General features: G+C 37.5%; 3 protein-coding genes across 3 annotated transcripts; all 3 read left to right on the top strand.

Annotated features, from left to right (window-relative positions):
* The first annotated feature begins 1,675 nt into the window (after positions 1–1,675).
* Positions 1,676–5,972, top strand: LOC113742267 (uncharacterized). The gene is made up of 7 exons (XM_027270068.2): positions 1,676–2,621; positions 3,554–3,606; positions 3,998–4,085; positions 4,175–4,273; positions 4,979–5,106; positions 5,186–5,286; positions 5,649–5,972. Exons 1-6 carry the CDS (start codon positions 2,019–2,021, stop codon positions 5,238–5,240), a joined length of 1,026 nt encoding a protein of 341 aa, XP_027125869.1. The 5' UTR covers positions 1,676–2,018; the 3' UTR covers positions 5,241–5,286; positions 5,649–5,972.
* Positions 5,973–7,060: 1,088 nt separating this feature from the next.
* LOC113742268 (WD-40 repeat-containing protein MSI4) lies at positions 7,061–17,330 on the top strand. The gene is made up of 15 exons (XM_072047005.1): positions 7,061–7,453; positions 10,580–10,643; positions 11,319–11,405; positions 11,562–11,624; positions 12,373–12,438; positions 12,550–12,624; positions 12,856–12,931; positions 13,168–13,387; positions 13,592–13,673; positions 14,868–14,941; positions 15,150–15,261; positions 15,423–15,497; positions 15,951–16,027; positions 16,424–16,523; positions 16,922–17,330. The coding sequence occupies exons 1-15, from the start codon at positions 7,302–7,304 to the stop codon at positions 17,015–17,017; spliced, it is 1,419 nt and encodes a 472-aa protein (XP_071903106.1). The 5' UTR covers positions 7,061–7,301; the 3' UTR covers positions 17,018–17,330.
* Positions 17,331–20,052: 2,722 nt separating this feature from the next.
* Positions 20,053–24,032, top strand: LOC140005868 (transmembrane 9 superfamily member 7-like). Its single transcript, XM_072047003.1, has 7 exons — positions 20,053–20,229; positions 21,239–21,403; positions 21,527–21,636; positions 21,750–21,858; positions 21,941–22,053; positions 22,291–22,441; positions 22,528–24,032. Exons 1-7 carry the CDS (start codon positions 20,116–20,118, stop codon positions 23,683–23,685), a joined length of 1,920 nt encoding a protein of 639 aa, XP_071903104.1. The 5' UTR covers positions 20,053–20,115; the 3' UTR covers positions 23,686–24,032.
* Positions 24,033–25,377: the final 1,345 nt, after the last annotated feature.

Genomic DNA, 25,377 nt, shown 5'->3' with positions numbered 1-25,377 from the left:
GGGAAAGAGTAGTGTCGTCAACTTTCTGCCCGTGCTGGGGTAAGGATGGCTCTAAGCTGTCATATCATGAAATGGAAAGGCAATTTTTCAATTAAAGCCCTGAAGACCGCAACAAGTGGTGCGCGTCTCTATCTATTCTAGAGAAATTACGACGTCTTGCTACTATCAAAATTGGACTCTGCTTTCCCCAGTGGGTTGGGTTCGTGCATCATCGCAAGTGATAAATAAAGATGTATGTTGCCCTCTGAAATCAAAGTGGATGCTCGAGTGTGCATTTTAGAAATTATTCCAAACCCATTCCTCCTCCTTCCCCCCAAAAAAAAAAGAATGCTAATAACTAACTACTGGAAGAATCCAAATCAAAAAGGAAAAAGTAGTTGAATTGAATGATGAAATGTGCCACTGATCTTATGCTAGCTGACTGCGATGCTTTCCTTTCCTTGCTCAATTTTGCTCGAGTAAGAGTGAAGCAGTTGTTTGGACTAAACCTGTAGCTTTATATGTCAATTAGCGAGTACAAGTACATCGATCCCAATTCCACTTCCACTTTCACTTTCCCCCTCCCTCTGCAAAAGCCAAGGTCAAAAAACATAATCTGAATTTCCCCCTCCCTGTAGAAGATGGGAAAATAACCATAATCTGAATTTCCTCTACTCAAAAAGGGAAGATGACTAGACTCAAAAAACAGCCAAGTTCCCCGTTGCTCGATGCGGACGCTCACCTCGGCTTCCTCGGCTCGACTCATCGCTGAGATGACCAATCTAACACGTTTTAGGTTGAGGTGATCACTTCGGCTATCTTGGTGTTTATTCTCATCTTTGTCCTCTCGAGATGAGTCCACCTCGGTCGATTGGGACTGTCTGGTTACTTGGCGTCTGATACTTACAAGCTTGATTAGTGTCAGATTGGTTGATATGACTGCTACTGCTGTTATACCCAGACCTACCTCTGACACCGCCACCCTAAGCTGATTCCTTGCAGGTAACAAATAGTAGGTTCCACCATTCCTCGTCAGTTTTCTTACTATAAATACTCCCCTCCCTTTATGGGGAAAGAGAGAGAGAGAGGATTTTGGCTTTAATTTCTCTCTTGCTCATAACTTTAGTCCAACTAGTGTTGCTTTTACTCTTGATTTTTTACATAACTGATTTTAGCATCGGAGTTAGATCGGGAGACAAAACTCTGATTATATCTTTATCTTGACATGTGTGCTTGTACTGTAGATTCGGTTCATCAGTTCGGAAATCACCTTGTCACTGTAGAAATACAACTACACCAATTTATGGTTAAAAAAATGGTGATTTTGTGATCCTAATAATAAATGTCTTTAACAAGAAAAGGTTCTCTATCCTCATTTAACCTTGTTGGGAGGAGGGAATATCAAAATCACCATGTATTTTTAAACAGTCGCATTTTGTCCTCGTCACAAATGATTCTTGATCGGTAGATAATTCCAATCTCACCCAAATTTCAATCCACTTGCACAGCTCACTTGCTGGTCATAGCATACGCACTTGGCCTCTTTGCGGTTGATCCCTTCTCTATTTTCCTACCATGCATGTTTGGATACATAACACGTGTAGTAGGAAGGCAAGTCCTACAGTACACTACCAAGTCAAAAGAACAATGGAAGGTGATGCAATGGTAACAAATTCCTTAAATTACACGAAGAATCAAACAGATTCACTCAACCCCTGGTCACTCAGTCTGTTAGTCAGTCGACTCTTCTTGCGTAAATTTATCTGATGGGGTGGCCGGTGGGAAGTGGGAACTTGATCTCTCTCCGCCCCTGGCTCCCCGCTCCTCAGTACAAATCCGCAAGTAAAAGTCGTCCTATTAAAGTCAAGCATATTCCAAATCAATCTGCAAATGCCGCGTTGTACATTCCGTTCCCATATCCATATCGCCGCGTTCTCTCACTGTAGTCTCGACTCTCTTTCACCCTTTCTCTCCCTCTGCTCTAACAGCTCTCTCGCTCTCCATCCCATATTCCCATCTGCAGCTATTCTTATCTAACCATGCTTATTGTTTCAGTGCTATTTATCGTTACTCTCTCCCTCTTTTCTTTTTCCATTTTCACTGTCTCTAGAAAATCCACTCACCCCATACCATCAATCCTTCGTAAGAAACAAACCCAACAATGTTCTTCTTTACACAAGAATGACGAGGACAGAAATAGATGCTCCGACGATAAAGCCCAGGTGGGAGGAAAGCGGGCAATTGGATCCGTCTCGACCGGGCTGACCCCTTCGATTCTCCGTGGGCTATTGCCTCCTGATTCACCCAAATGGGATGAGCCGTTTAAAGATGAGGGCCCGGATAATAAAAATGGGTCTGTGCTCGACGGAGGCCGGGTTGGGGATGAAGATGAGGAAGAGGAGGAGGAGGAGGAGGAGGAGACAAAGAAGAAGAGGAAGAAACGGGCCAAGAAGAAGAGACCCGACCCTAGTAGTGCGTGTGGAGGAGCTGGGGAACACGACAGGAAGAAGGATAACAAGAAAGAAGAGCTGGTTTGTTTGTATCCATTTACGACCTCGTCTAGCGCAGTTCAGAGGAAGCTCAAGCAAAACTATGACCAGCTTGCCAAGTCCCATGAATCCAACGCCTTGACTCTTGCTCAGGTTTTCTTTTCTTTTTTTTTTTTTAAAATGAATTTCAGCTCGCCACTAATTCAGTCTTGTTGTGAATACTCGCGAAGAAAGATTGGTCATTTCTTTTTCCAGACTGATGTATCTTACCCATTGTATGGAATTAAACTTTATCACATTGCATTGCTGATGAATAATTTTGTCTCTTTCTACATTATGTGAAGGAAGTGACCGTTATTTAACTGTTGTATGCATCTTTCTCTAAAATGTCAATGAAATCCAATGGCTGAGGAATATTTGTTTTGGCTTTACTGAACTTGGAACTACGTTTTGGGGTTGGTGAATGTATTTAATTTAAACAAATACGTGACTTTCTTGGTTGATCATTATCACGAGCTTGGAGCTAGCAATCTGATTTTCTAGCATGCTTCTGTTGAGCTTTCTAAACCATTATGAGGAGGTAAAGCTAAAAGTTTTTGGAATTAATACTCAGGCCGTTATGATTTATTGTCGGGGTGGTTCATTGAAGCCCTAAGCCAGTTTTAATGCAGTAATAAACATACAATTGCTCGAATGTATGTCAACTTTATTGGTTTTAAAGCTTCACAACAACTTCATTATGTCTGTGTAGCCCACCTCAATTATATCCACCTTGCATCATATGGTAGCATTAGCTGCCTTGGGTGTCACATTAGAACAAGTTGTGAGTATTTTGCAGGTAGAAGCATGCAGCATCCATTGGTAAAAATGCATGGTGCTCAATTAACACAGTGCAAATTCCATAAAATTGCGTGGTCGCGGCTTTTCATGTTTTATTAGCATAATACTCTACTCTGACGTAAATTACCACAATGTGAAAGTTATCTTTGTTTCCTCAAGTACCTCTTTTCCTTCTATACATGAGTTGCTCACAGGTCTCAGCTATTTGAACTAATTAAGATTTGCTTTATTATTATGTTATGCAGGTTGGGCAGTTTGTTAATTGCTTGGTTGAGGCAAAGAAAGAGCTAAAACATAGGTACTTTGTTTTGAAGTTTGAATCAAGTAACAACCTGCGGATCACTAGATTTGTTTTGCCCAAACTTCTACTCTTGTATCTATAAATGTGTGTTTTCTAGTCTTTTTTTTTTCTGCTAGGGTTAATAAGGATCAGTAAATTTTACAATACAAAGGACAAAGGACAAGGATCCCCAACGCTGTGAGACAATCTGATAGCAGCAGTTTACCCCCAATTTTCTGATAGTCTGATACTAAAGAAAAAGAGTTCATTTATGCTATGGCGAGCTTCAGATCTCTAGGTTCATTAAAAAATGTAGAGAGTTTGAGAACAAGTTTTATGTTGTAAATGCACTTGATACAAAGATATAAAATTATTGACTCTTGAATGGCTGCTTCAATCTTATGAGCAGATCAGAGGTCATCCAACGTAAATTTACGATTACAAAGGCTTTACTGCTGAAGGCTGACAGGTCTTCATTTGACCGCTTGCATCAACAGGTTCGTGCTTGGAGTGATTTCTCATGTCTGAGAAATACCTTTTTCATCTTTTCATGTTGCTAATGCAATGTATCCTTGGGTTTATGTAGATTTACAAGCTAGAGTTAGAGCAAAGACGATTGGAAGAGGATGCTGTTGTATATAATTGGCTCCAACAACAATTGAAGGTCTCCTCAGCTTACAAGAAGGTATGTTAATATTTTCATCTTGGCTCAAACTTGCACAGAGATAATCAAGTTGCCACAAATCAGAGTATAAAGAATAATTCTCTCCAACAACCATAAATCGGTTTTTGAAATCTGAAACAAAAATCAGACTACAAAGCCATTATTGCCTTGAAGGTTTTCAGCGGCTAAAATTACTTGCATATATCCGTCTGCAAAATCTTAACTATGAAGAAGGCAGCAAGAGAGCCTATACTATTTCAGTTGGAGCCAGAAGTTAAGAATCAGAATATCATGATCAAGGATGAAACAAGTCACAAAGTGCCCAACTAAAACTATTACGCGGCAATCAATCTATGCTGGAGATTATGACTAGTCCCAAATTACAACAAAAGGAGCTGATCTGGTCTCACAATATCTTTCAAAAGTTTTCTTCCAGAACCGTATGAAACTGATGTATATGTTGGGTATGCCAGATTGAGGAGAAACCACAGGTCTAGGATGCAGGAGCACTAGAAACAACCAATTTTTCGCACTAAAGTCAATAGTTGAGCAAGAATATCATATGATCAAGAAAAACAATTATACAGAGATGCTTGGCTCTGAAAATTTTTGTTCCTTTATTGAGCATGTGCATCAGCCTCTTTTGTTGCTTGGTCATATTAATGTCTCTTCATGCTTTTTTTTGTTGAAGACCTAACCATCTCTTCCTGGACGTTTGTATTGAAGCTACTTGAAATTGGTGCCCGCATGGAAGCGGAAGACAAACATCGCGAGCAAGTGGAGAGAACAGATGATGAGTTTGCGGATATTTCATTTGAAGAGTTATTAGCGCAAGAAAAGAAAGATGCTTTTTGGTTGGTCTCTATTCTCATATTTCAACCATTGTTTCGTTTCAGCAGGTTGATGCTAACGTTGAGATTCTTCTACATGCAGGCAGAGGAATGGCAAAAGTCGATCCTGCTCAATTTCAGGACAACGTTTTTGCTAACTACTTTATCGTTTCACTTTTAACTATGTGTAATCCACTGCTGCAGGTTTGTTTTCTTTTTATTTTTTTAATAGCTGCCGGTGCTTCTCTGTGGTTATTTCAATTGAGGTTAAAATGAAATCTCAATTTTAAGCTAGGAAGCTAATCCGTCCTGCATAAAGCAAAACTATATTTTGGTATACGCTTTTTTTGGTTCTCTCTCTAACCATGATGTCCGGTTTTGCTTCTTTTCTTTGATTTATCTTCTTATGGTTCCCTGGAACCAAAAGAGTGCTGTAAATTGTTGCTTTTCTTTTTTCATATCAGATAAGATATATTTAGATATATTTTGACGTTAGGGATTTTTTGTGATAGATATATGATGTAACCTAACCGGTTGGCTGAGAGATTTTAAATCGAATCCTACAGGTCCCTTGCCTTTTATGGGCTGTGAAAGATCCATCTGCCAATCGAAGGGCCATAAACAAGAACCTGTTCCATAGCTCTTACACTTTTGTATCATTGACTTTGGAGTAGGATGCCGGTGAGCCAAGCCGTTTGCGAGCAGTTAAACATTCGACTCGAACTTGGTCGAGTTCGAGTTAGAACTACTCATTTTAGGTCTCAAGTCAAGTTTGAGCTTCCTAATGTGCTGCTTGAGTGTTTGACAAGCCTAATTGAATAGTTCTATTATTTATGTAATATATTTATTTTAATTACGAAATAACCATTATGAATTTATGTTTTAACAAACTTTGAGATTTTTTGTTCGAGTACTCGAACTCGATAAGGCTTGAGAGCAGGATCTAATCTTATCGAGTCCAGTCGAGCTACCAATTCTCTTGCTCGATCGAGTCGAACTCGAGTAGTTTGAAAATTCATCAAGTTTGAGCTCGAGCACAGTGCTATTCAAACTTGATTCGACTCACCAGTATCCCTATTTTGGAGTTAGGATTTGGGGTCTTCACATTCGAGTGTGTTTGATAGTAAATTATTTGAGATAAGTTTGTGAAGAAATATTGTATAACATTTTTTTTAATGTCATATATATGAGATAGAAAGGTCGTTGAAAAATATATTGATGATGCAAGCAAGTCAGTGTGAGTAAATAAAGTAGAAATAAAACGTGTAATCCAAACACACTTGCAAGCTCACAAAAAACGTGTCATGCATGAATAGAATGGAAAAATCATAGTGGCACATGTCATGTCCGTATTAATGGGAAGGGAACTTGGTGACTCTCTTTGAGTCACCTAATAAAATCAATTTGGCAATTATTTTCAAAATCAACACTGTATTTAAAATTCACTTGAGTTAATTATATATAAATTTTGTTACAAATTTAGCTGATTTTCACCGTTCAAATGTTTCATGTAAATTCAACACTAAAATATTTCTAAAAGAATATCAATTTTTAGTATATTTGATCTAGAGATAAGAAAAAGGTAATGATGCAATCGAATGATGCTATAAAATTATAAAATATTTAGATCTAAATAAATGGAGAAAAATTCGATGAACAAAATCCTAACCCATGAGAATGTTATTGTAGACTTGTAATAGAAAACTTTGAATTTTTCATATCATTATGGAACTTTTTATTATCGATAACCAACCTAAAATACCACATAAAGCTTTGAAATCATGACTAGGTATAAAACCAAAAATTACAGTAAAGGAATCCAATCTGCTATCTAAAACACCCCACTTAAATAGCAATTTAGTTATTACTTACAAAATATGGAATTGCTAGTAACTAGAGAAAATTAATGGACGGGTGACAATCCAATCTCACCTCTAAGAGAGGAAAAGAAAAAAGGGGCAAAAATGTTTCTTTGGGCGTTTCAAAATCTTAAAAAAAAAAAAAAAAAGGGTAAAAATTGGCTCCCGACTGGAAAGCGGCCGAATCCAGAGAGTCGTTGGCGTACAACACAGCATGGCCCCGAGGCGGGAAAACAAAAATGAGCACAGGCGAAATGTGTAAGAAAAACCCACATTACGCACACTGGAGTCACTGTACATAGACTGGTATTAAGACTATAAGTGGGGGTGAAGGTGGGTGAGAAAGAGAAAGCGCCAACAATGAAGGAAGGCAGAGTAGGAGGAAAGGGCGGAGGAGGAGGAGGAGCACAGCCGTCGGTGGATGAGCGTTACACTCAATGGAAATCACTCGTCCCTGTTCTCTACGATTGGCTTGCCAATCATAACCTTGTTTGGCCCTCCCTCTCTTGCCGGTCCGTCCAAAGAAACACACTCTATATCTTGATTATCTTTCTAGGGTTCCATTTCTCGTTAATGTAGTTTTTAATCTTTCATATATTTCTCAACTTTTGTTGGTTTATGTGAATTATAAGTTAATTTTTGTTCTATACTTAATTGTATTCATAAGTATTAGGCTGAAAAAGGTGGGCATTGAGTTAAACTTGATATTTATTGCTATAGTGCTCGGGGAACACCAATGGTTTGTACTTTATTTTTTTATGTGGATTTAACTAGGACGGAAAAATGTTAACTACATTGTGAGGCTCATAACTATTAATGTTCTTGTAAATTCCATTTTGGTGTCCTTTTCGTGGAAGGCTATTAGGACGGGCATTAGCTTGGAGTTCCTGGTTTTGTCTGTTGATTACTGATGCTTGAGATGTGTTAGAAACACACATTTCACCGGCCGTATGCAACGGAGTCCTTGTGCAGTTAGTGAAAATGGACAGCATTTATGCAGTTTACCATGAGAGTTTAGACATGGTGTGATAAGGGAACGGGAAGGGCATTTTAAGTGTGTCTGCTGGAGCTGATTCTGCTCTGCTTCTGGGGATTTATTGTAATTTTCTAGTAGGATGAAATTAAGTATTTAGTTGTTTGTCTGGTAGACGATGGTGCATAAGTTGCATAGAATTGTTAACCCAATACTCCAAGTGCAAAGTTGATTGAGATGAAAAGCATGTTCATATCAGTCATCTAGTTTTCACCATATCTTGCATTATTTGTAGCAATAGTTTAAATACCCATCACCCATCATTCTTTCGAATTCTGATTATATCTTGCAATTATTTGGAAAAATAGAATGATTGTACATCACCCCGAAACTAATGGTATTCCATGCTTTTATCGCATTAGCATGAATATCAATAACCCAAGTTGAAATCCAAATATATCAAAATTTTTTAAAATATAGTTGAAGGAACCAGAAAATAGGTACTTCTAGAATCCTTGTCTTTTTCTATCGTAGTGAAGGCTACAATGCTTTTTTTCAAGTGTGTTGCATTTCAAGTGCTAGTAGGCCTAATGACTTGCAATTTTGCTTTTAGCTTTGCGCTTAAGCTCCCTCTTGTTGAGCTTTTGACTTCAGTGGCCATAATGATGAATTTCATAGTACTTGTAGAAACCGTCTTTCTTTTCTTAAACATTCAGTCTCTAGTACTCTTAATTCTCTTTGCATATACTGTTGTGCTGTCTAACGTATGCGACAGACATGCTGCCTTATCCCAATTTCTGGGTCTAGAATAGTTCAAGATACATAAAGAAGTCAAATAGGAGATTGGAGAAGCTGTTTCATTCTGGTCTTTAAGTACTTTTGGTAAGGACAATTAGGTAAATAGCTGTTTTTCCCACCTTTGAAATTCTTTTTACGTTGCTTTATTTGCAGATTCAGGTTACAGGGATAATGAGGTCAATTTGTGGCTAGAAAACCCTCTTGGCTTTAATCTGGTCAGTTTAGGGTATTCAAGAATTCCGTGACTTGCGTCTTTTTCCTGTTACGGTGATGGTTTGATCCACTCTAATTGTTTAGAATGTTACTGTATCCATTCTGTGGTTTCTCATAATATCTCTTCATCTTTCATCATAAATTTGGTTCTTTGCAATAAAGCTTGATTCAGCATGTTCTTGTTATGTCTTTTGTCATGAAATTTGTGTCATTGATCTTCTTTTCAGGTTTTTAACACTACTTATATTGAGTCATTAATTTTTGTTCATTGTCCTCAGGATTGGACCCTAGTTTTATGACGCTGGTATTATGTGGTTGTATTTTGATTTGTCATAGTGTAATGCCCTGTGCCTAATAGGCTAGCCCAGTAACTTTTTGAACTGAAACCACTGGCTCAAAATGATTAACCCAAAGTTATTAGTAATGCGACAGGTTGGACATTATATTTCCTTTCCTTTTACTTCTCTATCCCGATATGGGACAGATGTATGGAGGCCTTACACTCACTCCCACTTAAGGACTTTGCGTCCTCGCAAAACTTGTTAGAATCCACACTGTCCACCAAGTCGTGCGTGGGCTCTAGAGATGGCCCCGCCCCACGTGGCACTTAATCTCGTAGGTTCTAGAGGTGTCTCCCATCAAATGTGGCACTTAGCCCTGCACAACACTTAGCTCCTTGCACTTCCTTGCATAGTCGGAAACATAACACTACTTGGCCCTAGGCTCAGCCCACGCAGAGATCACGCGAGGTTTGCTCTAATACCATTTGTAATGCTCCACGCCCAACGGGCTAGCCCAATAATTTTTTGAGCTGAAACCACGAGTTCAAAATGGTTAACCCAAAGCTATTAGTAATCCGATAGGATGGATGTTATATTTCCTTTCCTTTTCCTTCTCCGTCTTGATGTGGGACGGGTGTACGGGGGCCTCACACAGTGTATATTCTTTTATAGTTGTACATTTATTATTTTGGGCCCTACATGGTTATGTTCTTTCCTTTTTTTTTTATATTTTCCTACCTTAGGAGTATTGTTTTTTTTTGGTGTTTTCTTGGTATAGATTTATTGCCATAAAGTGCTGGGCCCTGCATTAGATTTTCAGTTTATGGTATCATAAATGTCAGGCTTCAGAGGGATGTATTTTTGTTTGTTTTTGCTCTTTATATGTTGTGTGTGAAGGGTGAGAAATGGAGAAACTAAATTGACCAAATTTTAGAGCAAGTGAAGCAGTGTGAGAGTGATGGAGAATGGGAAAGGGACAAAAGAGATTGATGGCTCGAAGGGAAAGCTTAAACCATTTTCTGTAAAAGATCATTATGAAAAACTGTGCGAATTCGTTCTTGTTCTTTATGATTGGTTCACTCACCATTCCTTGAGATGGCCATCACAATCTTGCCGGTCTGCACAATCCACTTCTTTTCTCCTTGTACATTTTACCTATATGTTTTGCTAGGATCTTTAGTGTTTCAATGCAGTTCCATTGTTTGCCATCTTTTGTTGTGAAAAACTTTCATAATTTTGTTGGTCACCGTAGGTTGATGCTTTCAGTAGCCAATACTTTTTTTTTTAATTGGCATTTTTTCTTTCATTGGTTGCAAGTTGTTGATTCTTGTTAAATGCAAAACATCTTTACATTCTCTCTCTCCATCATACAGGTGGGGGCCACAACTGGAGCAAGCAACCTACAAGAATCGGCAACGTCTCTACCTTTCTGAACAGGCAAGACAATCTGTTTTCAGTTTTTGACATTTCATGATAGATTTTGATAGCGTAGTAGCAAAGAATGGCCAAATGTTGTTTTTGTCCCATGAAAATCTATTCTATGAACCATTAAAAGCATTATGTGTTCTGCACCACATGTTTCAACTTTGGGGTTGCAATAGCTGCATTCAGAATTTTGTCTGTCATAAACTTTAGCTTTTCATTTACTTTGTTATCAATCCCATATAAGCACTAGGGAGTGAACAAATCACTTTGACGGTGACATCAATGAGTGTTGACCGGGGACATAAAAGTGTTGAGAGTTCATTAGGCATGTTGGATAGCATTGTAGCATGCTTTCAAGTATTAATTAGATGATATTTGTGAATGTCTGAGCTGGGCCTGTTGATAAACCATTCATCTTGTACCAAGACATGCTTAGAGCTACAAACTGCAAAGAAAGTTTCAGAGGGTGGGAGGGAGAGCCATTTTCTTGATTTATGTGTAGATTCTGGGACAATAGCAACTGTTGGTTCCTTATTTATGAAGTTAATGGCATTGTTGATGTGGGACAATGATGTTGAATTTGTAGTTTGTTGAATGAAGATAAACATCGGGCTTAGAATAATGATGTCTTGTTTTTTGTTTTACTTCCAATACTGATGTTGTACTCTTTTCTTGCTCTCCTTCCAGACTGACGTTAGTGTTCCAAATACACTTGTCATTGCAAACTGTGAAGTTGTAAAGCCTCGGGTAGCAGCAGCTGAACACATATCACAGGTGGGTGATGTGCTGATACAAAGATGTGTCTTCCTTTAGTCATTTCTACTTCTGCTTCTTGTTTATTCCTTGGAAGCATTTTTCCATTTGCACTCTGGTATTTATACTAAATTTGCATCATTGATCTTTTCTGCAACTCCATTGTGATTCTATCAGTTTAATGAAGAAGCACGTTCACCATTTGTAAAGAAGTTCAAGACCATCATACATCCTGGAGAGGTACTTATATCTTTAGCTGTTCTCATGATGCATATTCTTATTTCTCCCCTGCCTTATTACCATTTCATTTATGGTACCTCATCATATGTGTTTGTGGTACATGTACCCAAGTTAATATACTTGTATCTTGTTGACAACTTCTGCCTAGCATGACTGTTTTTCTATATGGAGGGTTGAACTGAGGATAAAGATGTCTTCGTTTCCTTTAATTACTTTCCAAAACTGTGTAACATTTTTTAGCTATTCTTTACTATGATTTCTAATTGGCATCTGGGATCAGTTCTAAGAGTCTGAATTAAGATTGAAGATTTTGTTGTGCTTTCTCGTCCAGAGAAGCGATGTATTCAGCACAACTGAAGAAATAGTATGTAACTTCCCATTTTAGATATGATATGTTTAAGTACTTTAGTGGCATATTATATATCAGATGTATGTCGTATTTTTAAAATTTAAGCTTTTGGGGTATGTAAAAGTTGCAAAGTAATGCTGTTCAAATTGAAGATTGTATGAAATTTCAGATATCCTTTGTCCTTGCTAAGTGGAAATTGAAATTTTGTATAAACTGCAGTCCTGTTGAACAACTTTTTGCTTGCCCTCCCATTGCTGTACATGCTTTCGCCTACTGGTTAATTGAAATTTGATTTCTATGAGTGTAGATGTGCCCTGCTGTTCCCATATAAGTTCAGTTGGGAATACTCGGTTATTGATTTTGTGCTAAATGTGATAACGTCTTATGAATTTATTGAAGGTAAACCGAATTAGGGAGCTACCACAGAACAGTAAGATTGTGGCCACACATACTGATAGTCCTGATGTAAGCCCTTGATTTATCTGTTGCAGTTCTAATTTTCTTCTTTTCCTTTGTGTTGATAGTCTCTAATATTTTGAAGGTTGACTGGTCAAAGTTAATAAAATTTTCATCCAGGTTCTCATTTGGGATGTTGAGTCTCAGCCTAATCGTCATGCTGTCTTGGGAGCCTCAGAATCTTGTCCGGACTTGGTACAGAAAACAAAATTTAGTTTTTCTCCCTGGTAGTTTTTCTTGTGTTATCAGTTTTTGTCAATCCTTATACATCAATAGGGCTTTTAAAGTTGCTATTGATGAGCAAAGCTTAATCGATTTGGTAACATTTGCTTTTAATATAACTACATTAGGTTTTATTTTTGAGTAGATAGTGTAGTGAGTTGCTACCCTTTTAGGTGCTGAAAGCTGATAATCCTTACTTTTCAGATACTCACTGGCCATCAGGACGATGCAGAATTTGCACTTGCCATGTGTCAGACAGAGCCTTTTGTCCTCTCTGGAGGTTCAATGATTAATACTCTAATGCTTTCCTATTTTAGAAAACTAATATTTTCTTATGAATTTGTTGCTTGAGATAATTATTGAGACCTGATGGAATGCAAACTGATAAATATATGCTCCAGTTCTTTAACTGTCTTATTCCTTCTCTTCCTTTTTTTGTCTTCTGAGGATGGTATTTGGTCTACAGAAGATATTTATGAGCTTGTATATGCTGATTCTGCAAAAATCTTCTGGCAGGGAAAGACAAGTCAGTTGTTTTATGGAGCATTCATGACCATATCTCCTCTTTGGCAGCTGATCAGAGTGCTACAAAATCTCCAGGATCTGGAGCTGCGAACACTAAGCAGTCAAAGCTTGGAGTTGATGATAAACGTGTTGATGGTCCTCGTGTCCATGCTCGAGGTGTTTTCCAAGGACACGAGGATACTGTTGAAGATGTTCAGTTTTGCCCCTCAAGGTAACTAGTGCATTCTGAGTTGATGTAATTCTTTCTTTGGCATGATGTGAATCTACCATTTGATGACTTGTAGCTAAAAGTTTACTCAGGAAGACAATCTATGAATAGCATATGAAGAAGCTTGCTTCTATATGCTCATAAGACAGCTTTAGCGTGGAACCATTCAAATTCACTTTTCGTTGACGTGGAAATTTTCTAATGAAGTTCGCAGGAGTTTTGCAGTGTTGGTGATGATTCATGCCTCATACTCTGGGATGCAAGAAGTGGTTCAGCTCCTGTTACTAAGGTCATTTATTCTCCACTTATATTTTATTGAATTTCAGTATTTCGATGCTCTAAATCTATATTGAAGAGCTCACTAGGTGGATATTAAGAAGATAATAGCTTAAGTATGATTCTGCAAAATCATGAATGCATGCAAAATTACTGAACTTGACAGCTTATAACTTTTATTCTGTTTCATTTGGTTAACCATATTTTTATGCTTTCAATTTTCATAATAACTGTTTTTGTTCTGTTTGAGTTGAGAGCTTTACCCTTGTTTATTATCTATGATCAACTTTGGGATGTAATCTTGAACTTGTTTCCTCTTTGACCCCCTTTTCTGCAAGTTACAGATTAAGATCATGTTCAAAAACCAAATGATGACTGTTTGGTTTGATCTGTCAGACAGAAGATGTAGCTATTTATCTTGTACAAGAATCTAGTTGGGAGCATAAATATGTATTTTTCAACTTTTCACATGTGTATGCTTCACTTTTTTTATCTGAACCTTTTCTTCTTTGTGATTGTCTGCCTTTTTTTCATCTCTTTTTTTTGTTGGGGGGAGGGTGGGTGGGTGAGCTCTTTTGAATAAGTCAAAAGCTGCAATTGGTAGTTTCGACCACTGTGCTCTTTCACTTGACCATTTTCTTCATTACCAACTTAAGTGTGACCAGTTCAAGACGGATTTCAACATTTTGACGATTTCTGTAAACTTTTTCTTTTCTGTTCCGGTTAACATCAGTCAAAATGCATCTCTTGATTCAATTGCAGTTAATGGAATTCCATGATTGTGTTCTAATGACATAGAGTTTGTAAGGAGAAATCTTGGGGGAGGAATCTTATCTATTTGTGGGTTGTTGCAAACTGAATATGGTTTCAGCGAAAGACTATGAGTAGTTTGTGAGGATGTGGAAGTTTGTAGTGAGCAATTACAGATGCATGACAGTACTCTTTTGGTTATGTGCCTTTCTTGTAGCCAAGGGTTTCAGGAGGTGACATGGCACCAAAGGATGTAGTTTTGTTGAACAGAACCAAATATGCTTGGGTTCTTTCGGGTTTTAGCTTTACCTGGGGCAGTTTGAAGAAAAAATTATCATCATCAAGATTATTGGTTTTATGGGTTTTGGCATATTTTGATGAAAGTTTTAGTTACTGTATGGTCAGAGGATTAGTGTATCATTTACTGGCCTTTGAGATCTTGGCTGCTCTCTTGCAGGTTGAAAAGGCTCATAATGCTGATCTCCATTGTGTTGATTGGAGCCCTCATGACACACATTTTATTCTGACCGGGTAATACATACATCTCTTTTTTAGTATTGACCATTTGAAACTTGTGTTTTGGGAACTGTTTGGTTGCAAGTACTTGAATGTACTGCTCTATTTGTGCCTATTCCTAAGTTTTGCTCTAGTTGTGTCCCACTAATTTTCTTTCCTATAGATGAACTTTTTACTGTCTATTTTCTAAATCTGTCTTGTGGAATTGACTGGCATCTTTCAGGTCGGCTGATAACTCTGTGCGCATGTTTGACCGCCGAAACCTAACTTCAGGAGGAGTTGGGTCCCCTGTCCACACTTTTGAAGGTCACAGTGCTGCTGTCTTATGCGTACAGGTATCAGGATGGTTATTTCGATGCTTTTTTTTTTTTTTTTTGGGGGGGGGGGGTGGTTCTCTTCATCATCTCCTTAGTCTTATTCATTTGAAGAGATGAAATATGTTGTTTTATTGGCTTGGAATTCCCACCAGTCAATGATATTTTTTCATCTGGTGCAGTGGTCTCCACACAAATGTTCTGTATTTGGAAGTTCTGCAGAGGATGGCATCTTGAATCTCTGGGATTATGAAGGGGTATGTCACCATGGTACTTGTTTGCTACTGTCTCTGTGAAAATACTTAAAAGAAATTTCAAGCTGAAGTGCATGCAGTGCCAATTATAAAATGAAAAGACTTAATCGATGTGGAAAGGGGCTCTAGCTTGTGTCTAACATCTACCGTGAGCTCCTTGACAAGTAAGAGGGCAGTGCATTGTTGATTTTAAGGTTTTGAAAATAGTGAGATCTGATGGTAAGATGTTGCCTGTATTCAAACAGGAAGGCAGTGGCAGGATTGAATTGGTTAAAGTAGCACTTGAGAATAAACTTGCATCAAATTTTGGTCTCTAGCTTTGACTTGGTTGTGTTTTCTGAAAACTTATGATGTTTGTGGAGGACTTATAAATTTGCGTCTTTGTTTTTTCTAGAATGAATCTTCTTACTGTATGGTTACTGCATGTAACTTTGACGAGGTTAATTTTTTAACCAGATTGGTAAGCAGAACCCAGCTAGAACAAAAGCGCCAAATGCTCCCCCTGGATTATTTTTCCGGCATGCTGGGCACAGGTAACTTCATCTTGTCCAATACATAGCTTCTTTGTTGTTTCATCCAATATGAAGAATTCGCATGACAGTGCTACTTTTGACCTTTGGACTTGGACATCACCATAGACCTAAGTAGGGCAATTGACTTGATATCTATTTTCTGAAATTCATCTCCCCCTTTTCTATATTTTTCTTTAAAATTTTGGGGGAGGGGGTATTTGTTTGGGGAAATTATTGTGGGATCTTGTTTGCAATTGTTAATTTATGTTGTGAATGGCAATCCTGTTATGTTACTCCTCTAGCTAGTTGATTGCCCATCTCTTCAGGTTTTACTGAAGACAAACTTTGATTTTAGTTGCTGGCTGATTTATGGAATTGCTAATATGAAAGTAATGACCCTCTTATTAATAATTTTAGGGACAAGGTTGTTGATTTTCATTGGAATGTATCGGATCCGTGGACTATTGTGAGCGTCTCCGATGATGGTGAGAGTACTGGTGGCGGTGGTACTCTGCAGGTAGCAACATTGATTTATTTTCTTGGACGCTAATGAAGGACTATATATTTTCGCTAGTATTTTTGATGGGTTGCTGCTCAGTTGTCATCTTTTATGTGCTTGCTATCTTGCATTTTGAGTGGAAATTGAGATCTGCATTTAAGTGTGAAATAATAAGTTGTATATGTAATTTAGTTCAAGATAGGTGTGACATACGTGAATCCTTGATGATGCTATAAACTTGGCAGCTAAACTTGCACAAAAAGCGCAAGTTGATGCTCCACCGTCTTGCTTTTGCATTCTTGCCCATAGTTGGTGCTCCTTTTTCTTCGGATAAAATGTCCCATGTTCCTTATGATCATCTCGCAATTCATGCCTCTTTCAAAAGGTTGATGCTTTCAATTTGGTTGATGATGCAGATATGGCGGATGATTGACCTAATTTACAGATCAGAAGAGGAGGTTCTCGAAGAGCTGGACAAGTTTAAAGTTCATCTAAGTGAGTGTGCTTCTTGAGTCAACTGTTGAAAATCTGAGAACCTGTTAACTATTGGGGAGCCCTGATTTGGAGAACATCAGTTTCTAGGCTTCGTGTTTTGTTCAAGATAGAACTTGTAGACTTTTAGAATGTGAAAGCTCGTTTTGACCATCCTGCTATCTATCCTACACAATGCCTGCCTTTGTGATGTTTTTCAGTTTGTGGTGGGGCGGTAGGAGTGTTCTAAACTGTTAATTTCCATGGTTAGTGCTGTTTGAGAATGATCTAGATCTAGATATTAAGGAGTTGTTAACATTTAAAATCATCAAACAAATTCTTCTCGTTACCAAATTTTGCTTTGCCACATTTCTAGAATATATTTTGACGTGTGAAACGTTTATTCAAACTACAAAAAATGGTTATCACATTTCTAAAATATAGGAATGACGATAAGTTTTCAGGTCAAGGGAAAAAAAATTATTTTAAGAAGATGAACTGGGGCGTCGGTTGTTGAGGGTATGTGTATTCTTGGAACAACTTTTTTTCTTGGGTGTTTAATGAGTTGACCTGCACCTTTCATATAAGCAGTGGTTGAGTTTGTTAGAACTTCAATATCAAGAGGTCCTGATGACGAAAACTTCCAATGCTCGTCTTTCTATAGCTTGCAAGTAAGCCTCCTCCTCAATGCTGCTGTTGGTTAGGGATCTCTCCGTATTTCATTTTAGTCTGCCTGCCTGCAAAATGGTACCAAAGCTTAGTTAGTGAGCCCCCTATTATTAGGATCCTATGGATATAGCTTATACTCTGTGATTGCTATGATCTAGAAAAGCTTCTAGATTGCAAAGTCTCGCTACACCCAAGATGAAAGAAAGGTGTAAAAATAATAATAATAATAATAATAAAGTAAGCCACGGTTTTGCTTCTACACAGGAAATTTTGACCAAACATTCATCTATAAAATGTCTACTTAGTTTTTTATGATTTTATTTATGGATTAATCTTTCCTATACTGACAGTGCGTCCATACACTGTCAATATTGGATGAATGATAATTGTGCAAAATTTGAATTTAAAATTTAACTTTTACACACATGTCATGAATCAAACGGTGATAGTGTATACTAGAAGTGGCAAAATGGATATATGGTTGATAAATGGTTTTAGTTAAATGGATAATGGATCAAATTGATCCAATCCAATTAAAACCATTTAATAAATGGATCTAAATGGATGTCATTTAAATGGATAGTGTAAACCATGATCCATCCATTTATCCATTTACTCTCTCAAATCCTAAATTTAAGATCCAAATGTTTTTTTTCAAAAAAATACAGATCCCCAAAGTTCTATCCTTAAATCACCTAAAACCTTTTGATAATAACAAATTCTTGTACTACTATTCTATTTCAGTTCTTCATAAAATTAGTTTAGTTCCAAGAAAATTTAACTGTTGTGGTCAATTTAACCTTTCATCATTACTTTAAGTATCATTTTGTAAAGTAATAAACAATTAAGAACTTGGCTTCATTTTTATAACTTTTGGATGAATTGAATACGACTTTACAGTGAAAAGAAGTGTAGTTTCCAATTTTTTGTACTCTTGTTCAAGAGGGATGTCTTGAATAAAAGTGAAGTTCTAATAAGAAATCTTATGTTATTTGACAAGTAAAATATTTTCATCACATGTGCACGTAGTACCTAAAAATGTATGAAGCTCCTTATTATATCATTGATATACAAGCTACCTTATATTACTTAGTAAATTAGGTGTCTTTTTTTTTTTAGATAGTTGGGTTGGGTGATAAGGGAATAGGGATTGTAAGTATGAGGATTTGGATTCAAAACCTTCCACTTATTAACAAAAAAAAAAAGAAGAAGGTGTCATTTATATATCTTAACCAATGTTGCAGGGACACTCGTTAGAAATTTTTTTTTTATAAATAAAAGAATTAAAAAAATAAAAAATTATTTTGACACTGCATGATACATTATCGCTTTTTCTTTACTTAAGAATGTAAATGTTTGCAATCATTACTACATGAGAGTTTGATTAAAAAAAAACAAGAGTAGAGACTAAAATATAATTTTGAAAAGGATGGAAGAAGTCTAGGAACTAGAAGCACAATTAATGTTATTGGCAACTTGGCATATGAGAAAGTTATGAAGGAAAGAATATGTGATCCCACAAAATTAATTTGATATATGAGGAAGTTATGAAGAAAATAATAGATGGTTCCACAAGATTCTATCCCACTTTTTTTATAAATATTTGTAATCACTATGTGTGTTTTCTGTTTTTTAAGTTAAGTGGATATATATGAATGACATGGATAATCCATTTAAATCCACCAACATAATTGGATTTAAATGATTATCCATTTAAAACCATTGAATTTATATGGATAATCCAAATCCATTTAAGGTTGGTTTATATGGATGGATTGGTGGATATGAATCCATTTTGCCACTTCTAGTGTATACGCTGTTAGTGTATATAAGATTTACTCTTTATTTATATGACGGTGAAAGTAGTATTTTGACTTTAGTCTAAGTTGCCAACCATTTTCACTCATAATTTCGTATATTATTTGGAATATTACTCACATTATATGTTCAATGTGCAGTATGGGGTGCTTCAGGTATTAATCTTTTAAATGTTAGTATAAAAAAAATGTATTAGTCTTTTAAATTTATTCTTTCAATGTTACTTATTCTATCTTAAAAAAAAAAAAAAAAAACCACTTGTGTAAGAACAAATCACACTGAATGGCGGAGCATGCAACAACGTTTAGCTTAGCTATGTGTTTTCACAACTGTAACAAGCATAAAACTGTTTATTAGTAGTATATTCTAATAATTTCTTTTAAGAAATAGAGGGTGCTCAAATCATTCTTTCTTTAATTGAAAAAAGGATAGATAAAATGGAAAGAAGAAAATCACCAAGAAAATAATAATAATAATTACCCGCTACTGCTGTAAATTTAATTTAATGACGTAAGAGAGAAGGAGGGGAAAGGGGAAAAATGGAGCCGAATTGTCGCCTCTCTCTATAATATATAATCTCTTCTGCCTTGCCTGAACGCTCTTTCCTTCTTTTTCTCCGAGGATCTGACATTGCATCCCAATCGGGGGAAAAATGGGTCACCGAAACCCGGGTCGGGTTGTGCCATTGTTCATCGTCGTCATCTTCCTCACCTCATCCGCTCACTCCTTCTATCTTCCTGGCGTTGCTCCTCGTGATTTCCAGACAGTAAACACCTCTCTCTGTCTCTCACACACACACTCACGCACACACACACACTGGTGGAGTGACGTATATATCTTTGCTGCTGAACTTAGTCGGTGATATCTATTGGTCTTTAGATCTTCTGATAATTTCGGCAATTTGTGGGAAATAGGCTGAATTGGTGATTTTAGAATTTCGAAGCTGAGCTAAACTCTTTTAAGTTTGATTGAGCCTCCAATCAGTGAGGATTTGGATCTAGGGTTGGGATTTGGATATGTCCTATCACAATTGGTTTTGGATCTAGGTTTTTTCAGAGCAGTTATTGCCATTTTAGTTTGTTTCTGTTGTGGGCATATGTGGTTATGATGAACTGATCATTGCAACACTATGTTAGAGATGACTTTAATATTCATGCTTTTCCGAGTTTTCTACAGTTGAATTTTTGCTGCTTTGTGCTATGAACTTATTGATTCTTGTCAGCCAATGTGCTATTGGCATTTCTCTTCTAACGAGGATTGATGAATCAGAAACTGATTTATAACCGGGAATTTAGATTGTAAATATTGGTGTGATCTTGATTGAATTTGATAGTAATTCACTGTAGAGTCGAGTCATCCCAAGTATCTTGTATGACGAGTGTGTTAAAAGAAAATTGTACAACTTTTGATGCATTATGGCTCATGATATAGAATTGCTTTTGCATAACTTGTGCTTATTGGGTTCTAACCTTGAATTCCACGTTGACATTTTGTTTATTTGAGCTTATGGTCTGGGGAGTGGGACTGAGAACATTATTGTGATTTTACCTCGGCAGTATTACATGCTCGTGTTTTTATCCTTACAAATATTAGATTTTGGATCGTGGTTTAGCTATTCAACCATTTCAGAGGAAGTTTCTTGATGGAGAATGTGTTGCCTCACTTGAGCTTTGGTTATTCCATTTTGTGTGTTTCTTGAGGCTATCTTGCTCTTTCACTAACAAGGGAGTTGTGTGTGTGTGTGTGTGTTTTTTTTTTCCTTTCCTGTTGAACAGGGTGACAGGCTTTTCGTTAAAGTGAACAAGCTGTCTTCTACAAAGACGCAACTTCCTTATGACTACTACTACTTGAAGTACTGCAAACCAGAAACTATTGAGAACAGTGCAGAAAACTTAGGGGAGGTCCTTCGAGGTGACCGCATAGAGAACTCAGTTTATAAAGTAAGTAACTTGCAGTTTCCTTCTTGTTCTGGATTGTGGCTTCTTTTAGACTTTATTTGTGGAGTATTTTTCTGAATGATCGTGTTTAGCCATGCTAATTGGGGTCATTGCCTTGTGAACCAGTTTGAAATGAGGCATGAGACACCATGCAAGGTGGCTTGTCGAATGAAGCTTGATGCTGAAGCTGCTAAGAATTTCAAAGAAAAAATTGATGATGAATATAGGGTGAACATGTATGTTCTTCCCATGGGTTTTTCTTTTCTCAATACTTTAATAGACGCTTTAAATGAGAATCGTAGTTTGTTGTCCTAGTTTATTCTGTGTTTGTTTCTGCAATGTACTGCAGGATTCTGGATAACCTTCCAGTTGCTGTTATTAGACAAAGGCGTGATGGAAGTCCGTCAACCACATATGAACATGGCTTCCGTGTTGGGTTCAAGGGGAATTATGCAGGGGTTAGTGCGTTGAGCAGCTCTTTGTAATGCTTGATGAATGAAATTTTGTATGACATTTTGTGCATTTTCTGGCTTTGTACAGAGTAAAGAAGAGAAGTATTTTATCAATAACCACTTAAGCTTTAAAGTCATGTACCATAAAGACCAGGAAATGGATTCTGCACGGATTGTTGGTTTTGAAGTCACCCCAAACAGGTTTCTGCATTCTAACTGCCCTTTCTGTTTTAAACATTTTCGTCTTCCTGGTTCATATAATTGCTTCCTGTTGTTCCAGCATACCTATCAAAGTTCAGAAAAATGAACATTGTCAAATACTAATTTATAATACTGGAATCTTTATTGGAAATAGAGCATGTTGATGATCAGTTTAGGATGGAGTGTAGCTTTTGATTGTTTAGAGCTGGCTACGCCTGACTCAGCTTATAATTACAGCATTAATCATGAGTATAAGGAGTGGGATGAGAAGAATCCACAGGTGTCTACGTGCAACCAGAACACCAAAAATCTAGTTCAAGGAAGTACTGTTCCACAGGAAGTAGATACAAATAAGGAGGTGGTTTTTACATATGATGTTACTTTCAAGGTACGTATTGGTAAAACCCTTGTTGATTGATGTTAATCCATCTTAGCTGCTTCTCAGTTCGTGTGTATACTCCTTTATCCTTTCAGGAAAGTGATATTAAGTGGGCATCTCGTTGGGATACTTACCTTCTCATGAATGACGATCAGATCCACTGGTTTTCCATCATAAACTCTTTGATGATTGTCCTCTTCCTTTCTGGGATGGTTGCCATGATCATGATGAGAACTCTGTACAGAGATATTGCTAACTATAATCAGTTGGAAACACAGGATGAAGCTCAGGAAGAAACAGGATGGAAACTTGTTCATGGAGATGTTTTCAGGGCACCCATAAATTCTGGCTTACTGTGTGTGTATGTGGGAACTGGTGTTCAGGTCTTTGCGATGACACTTGTGACTATGATATTTGCACTGCTAGGTTTTTTATCACCTTCAAACAGAGGTGGACTAATGACAGCCATGGTTCTCCTTTGGGTTTTTATGGGCTTATTTGCTGGCTATTTCTCAGCTCGTTTGTATAAAATGTTTAAGGGAACAGAGTGGAAGAGGAATACCCTGAAGACGGCATTTATGTTTCCCGGTATTCTTTTTGCTGTCTTCTTTGTTCTGAATGCTCTCATTTGGGGGGAGAAATCTTCCGGAGCAGTTCCCTTTGGGACTATGTTTGCTCTTGTGTGTTTGTGGTTCGGCATTTCAGTTCCATTAGTTTTCGTTGGTAGTTATTTGGGTTTCAAGAAACCAGCTATTGAAGACCCTGTAAAGACCAACAAAATACCTCGACAGATACCTGAGCAAGCGTGGTACATGAAACCAATATTCTCCATTCTTATTGGAGGGATACTTCCATTTGGGGCTGTGTTCATTGAACTGTTCTTCATCTTGACTTCAATATGGCTGAACCAGTTCTACTACATCTTTGGCTTCCTTTTCATTGTTTTCGTGATCTTAATAATCACATGTGCAGAGATTACCATCGTTCTCTGCTATTTCCAGCTCTGCAGTGAAGACTATCACTGGTGGTGGAGGGCTTATCTCACTGCTGGTTCCTCTTCTCTATACCTTTTCCTTTACTCTGTTTTCTACTTCTTCACCAAGTTGGAAATTACAAAGCTAGTTTCAGGCATTTTGTACTTTGGTTATATGTTAATAGCATCATATGCCTTCTTTGTGTTAACGGGAACAATTGGGTTCTATGCTTGCTTCTGGTTTGTGCGGAAGATCTACTCCTCTGTGAAGATTGACTGATGTAAAGGTGAATGGAGGAGCTAAATGGTTTGCTGTTATGAGGGGAGAGAAGTCAAGACATAGTAGGTGGTGGTAAGAGGTGGTGGCATTGTGTGGGACAAAGAAGCTATAAATCTGGAAGTTTTCCCTGCCCGTGAAGTGTTCTCAAATTTTCTGCAGTAGCATTAGGTATCTTGTAAGCCCTTGTTTAGTTCTATTTACACCAGTTTTACTCACTGAACCGTACGTTTTAATAGTTTTATGTAGAAACAGATGATGTAGTTTTTTGAACCCTGGTACATGGACTTTCAGCTTGTCAATTGTGATTTATACAGCATAATCCTCTCTGCGTTTTCCCCCCTCTTGAATTGAGCCCGTGCATACATTTTAGTCTGTAAGATTTATAAGTTGGAGCTGAGAAAGTGAAGCTCCTAACTGGATATGTGCTTCTTCTTGGTGGACTAAAAGGGGGATCTCGTGGTAAATTTGGAATGATACCTCAGCATTTGATGGGCTTCGTTGTTCGCTAGTAGTGATGCAACACGTGCTTTGTCGACGCTCAGCAGCTAGTACCCTGAGCCTTGGCAAGTCTCTCCAGCAACTCAGATGGGTTCGCTGAGTCTCAGGTACCTCATTTTGTGCTTCATCTAACTTGAATTGACTTTGATCAAGCATTTCTCAAGTTGCTTTGTTTGGACTGTGATTTTCTGAAAAAAAAATTTTATGTTTTTCGCGTAGACATTTTTCGGCCATCTTTTTTCTTCGCATGTATCCGACTGCTACAATACATTTTTCAACCAAAAAAAATCCTAAAAGTAGTAGTGTAATCCGGGCAGTTTACAGGAGAATTGCTGTCGATGACGGGATCCAGTAATACGGTCCACCTCGGAGTGCGTGCAGAACCGTACTAATTAGAATTATTAAAACATCTTAAGCGGCCACAAAACATTAAAGAATTATAATAGTCAAACGGTAGCTTATAGACGCGGTGCCGGTGCGTGGGTGGGTAAAAGTATCACGTTTAAGATCGGCATGTGGCTGATACATCCCAAATCTATCCAGCGTTATCGTTCTTGGCCACTCAGTTTGAATAAATGTAATTTCTGAAATGGTGTATAAGATCAAAAGTACGCGTATTCAGTTTTTAATTTTTTTTCGTTTTTGTCCAATACAAGCTTACTGAGTCAAATATTGGATGTTCTATTCAAACCAATAAATTGTAGTGCTCCTATTTTGGTGATGACAGCAAAGGGGAAAAAGAAGAAAAAAAAAATATAATTCCGTCTTACTAGATGGCTACCTTATTTAATTGCAGTAGGAAAAGTTTGGTGCGCCAAACGGAAAATGCCAAAAATCAGAGTGGTCATTCTCAACCATTTATTGTCCTTGAAACAAATAATGAGGCATCCGCAGTAAACGTCATGCGCGAAGCTGAGTGATGATTGGACCGTGTGATCACGCTCCACAAAAAGGGTTTTGGCTAGCAGCCAACCTTTTTGCTGAAAAAGATAGATCCGATGGACGGCTAGTGCCTAGTGGGGTGCCACATAGTCGGTGTTGCCACCGCCATTACTGGCGCGTTCATTTTTGGTCAGTTAAATCCTGCTCATTACGCTAATTAAACACCGGCGCTTTAGTCTTAACCATATCTTTGCCCTTTTTTTTCAAAAAAAAAAAAAAGTCTCTTTTCCGATCAGAGGAAAGCATTATTTC

Source organism: Coffea arabica, chromosome 4e (assembly GCF_036785885.1).
Source record: "Coffea arabica cultivar ET-39 chromosome 4e, Coffea Arabica ET-39 HiFi, whole genome shotgun sequence".
Taxonomy (NCBI): Eukaryota; Viridiplantae; Streptophyta; class Magnoliopsida; order Gentianales; family Rubiaceae; genus Coffea; species Coffea arabica.
Note: the sequence above shows the minus strand (reverse complement) of the source record. Positions and strands in the feature narration are given on the sequence as shown.

What these genes read in the sequence shown, in the direction of transcription:
- LOC113742267 (XM_027270068.2), top strand. Translation starts at nt 2,019, where the DNA reads ATGCTTATTGTTTCAGTGCTATTTATCGTTACTCTCTCCCTCTTTTCT. An exon ending in TTGACCGCTTGCATCAACAG is followed by an intron (nt 4,086 to 4,174) that starts GTTCGTGCTTGG and finishes GGGTTTATGTAG; the next exon opens with ATTTACAAGCTAGAGTTAGA. An exon ending in GAAAAGAAAGATGCTTTTTG is followed by an intron (nt 5,107 to 5,185) that starts GTTGGTCTCTAT and finishes TTCTACATGCAG; the next exon opens with GCAGAGGAATGGCAAAAGTC.
- LOC113742268 (XM_072047005.1), top strand. Translation starts at nt 7,302, where the DNA reads ATGAAGGAAGGCAGAGTAGGAGGAAAGGGCGGAGGAGGAGGAGGAGCA. An exon ending in CCATCATACATCCTGGAGAG is followed by an intron (nt 11,625 to 12,372) that starts GTACTTATATCT and finishes AATTTATTGAAG; the next exon opens with GTAAACCGAATTAGGGAGCT. An exon ending in CACATACTGATAGTCCTGAT is followed by an intron (nt 12,439 to 12,549) that starts GTAAGCCCTTGA and finishes ATTTTCATCCAG; the next exon opens with GTTCTCATTTGGGATGTTGA.
- LOC140005868 (XM_072047003.1), top strand. Translation starts at nt 20,116, where the DNA reads ATGGGTCACCGAAACCCGGGTCGGGTTGTGCCATTGTTCATCGTCGTC. An exon ending in CTCCTCGTGATTTCCAGACA is followed by an intron (nt 20,230 to 21,238) that starts GTAAACACCTCT and finishes CCTGTTGAACAG; the next exon opens with GGTGACAGGCTTTTCGTTAA. An exon ending in TCAAGGGGAATTATGCAGGG is followed by an intron (nt 21,859 to 21,940) that starts GTTAGTGCGTTG and finishes GGCTTTGTACAG; the next exon opens with AGTAAAGAAGAGAAGTATTT.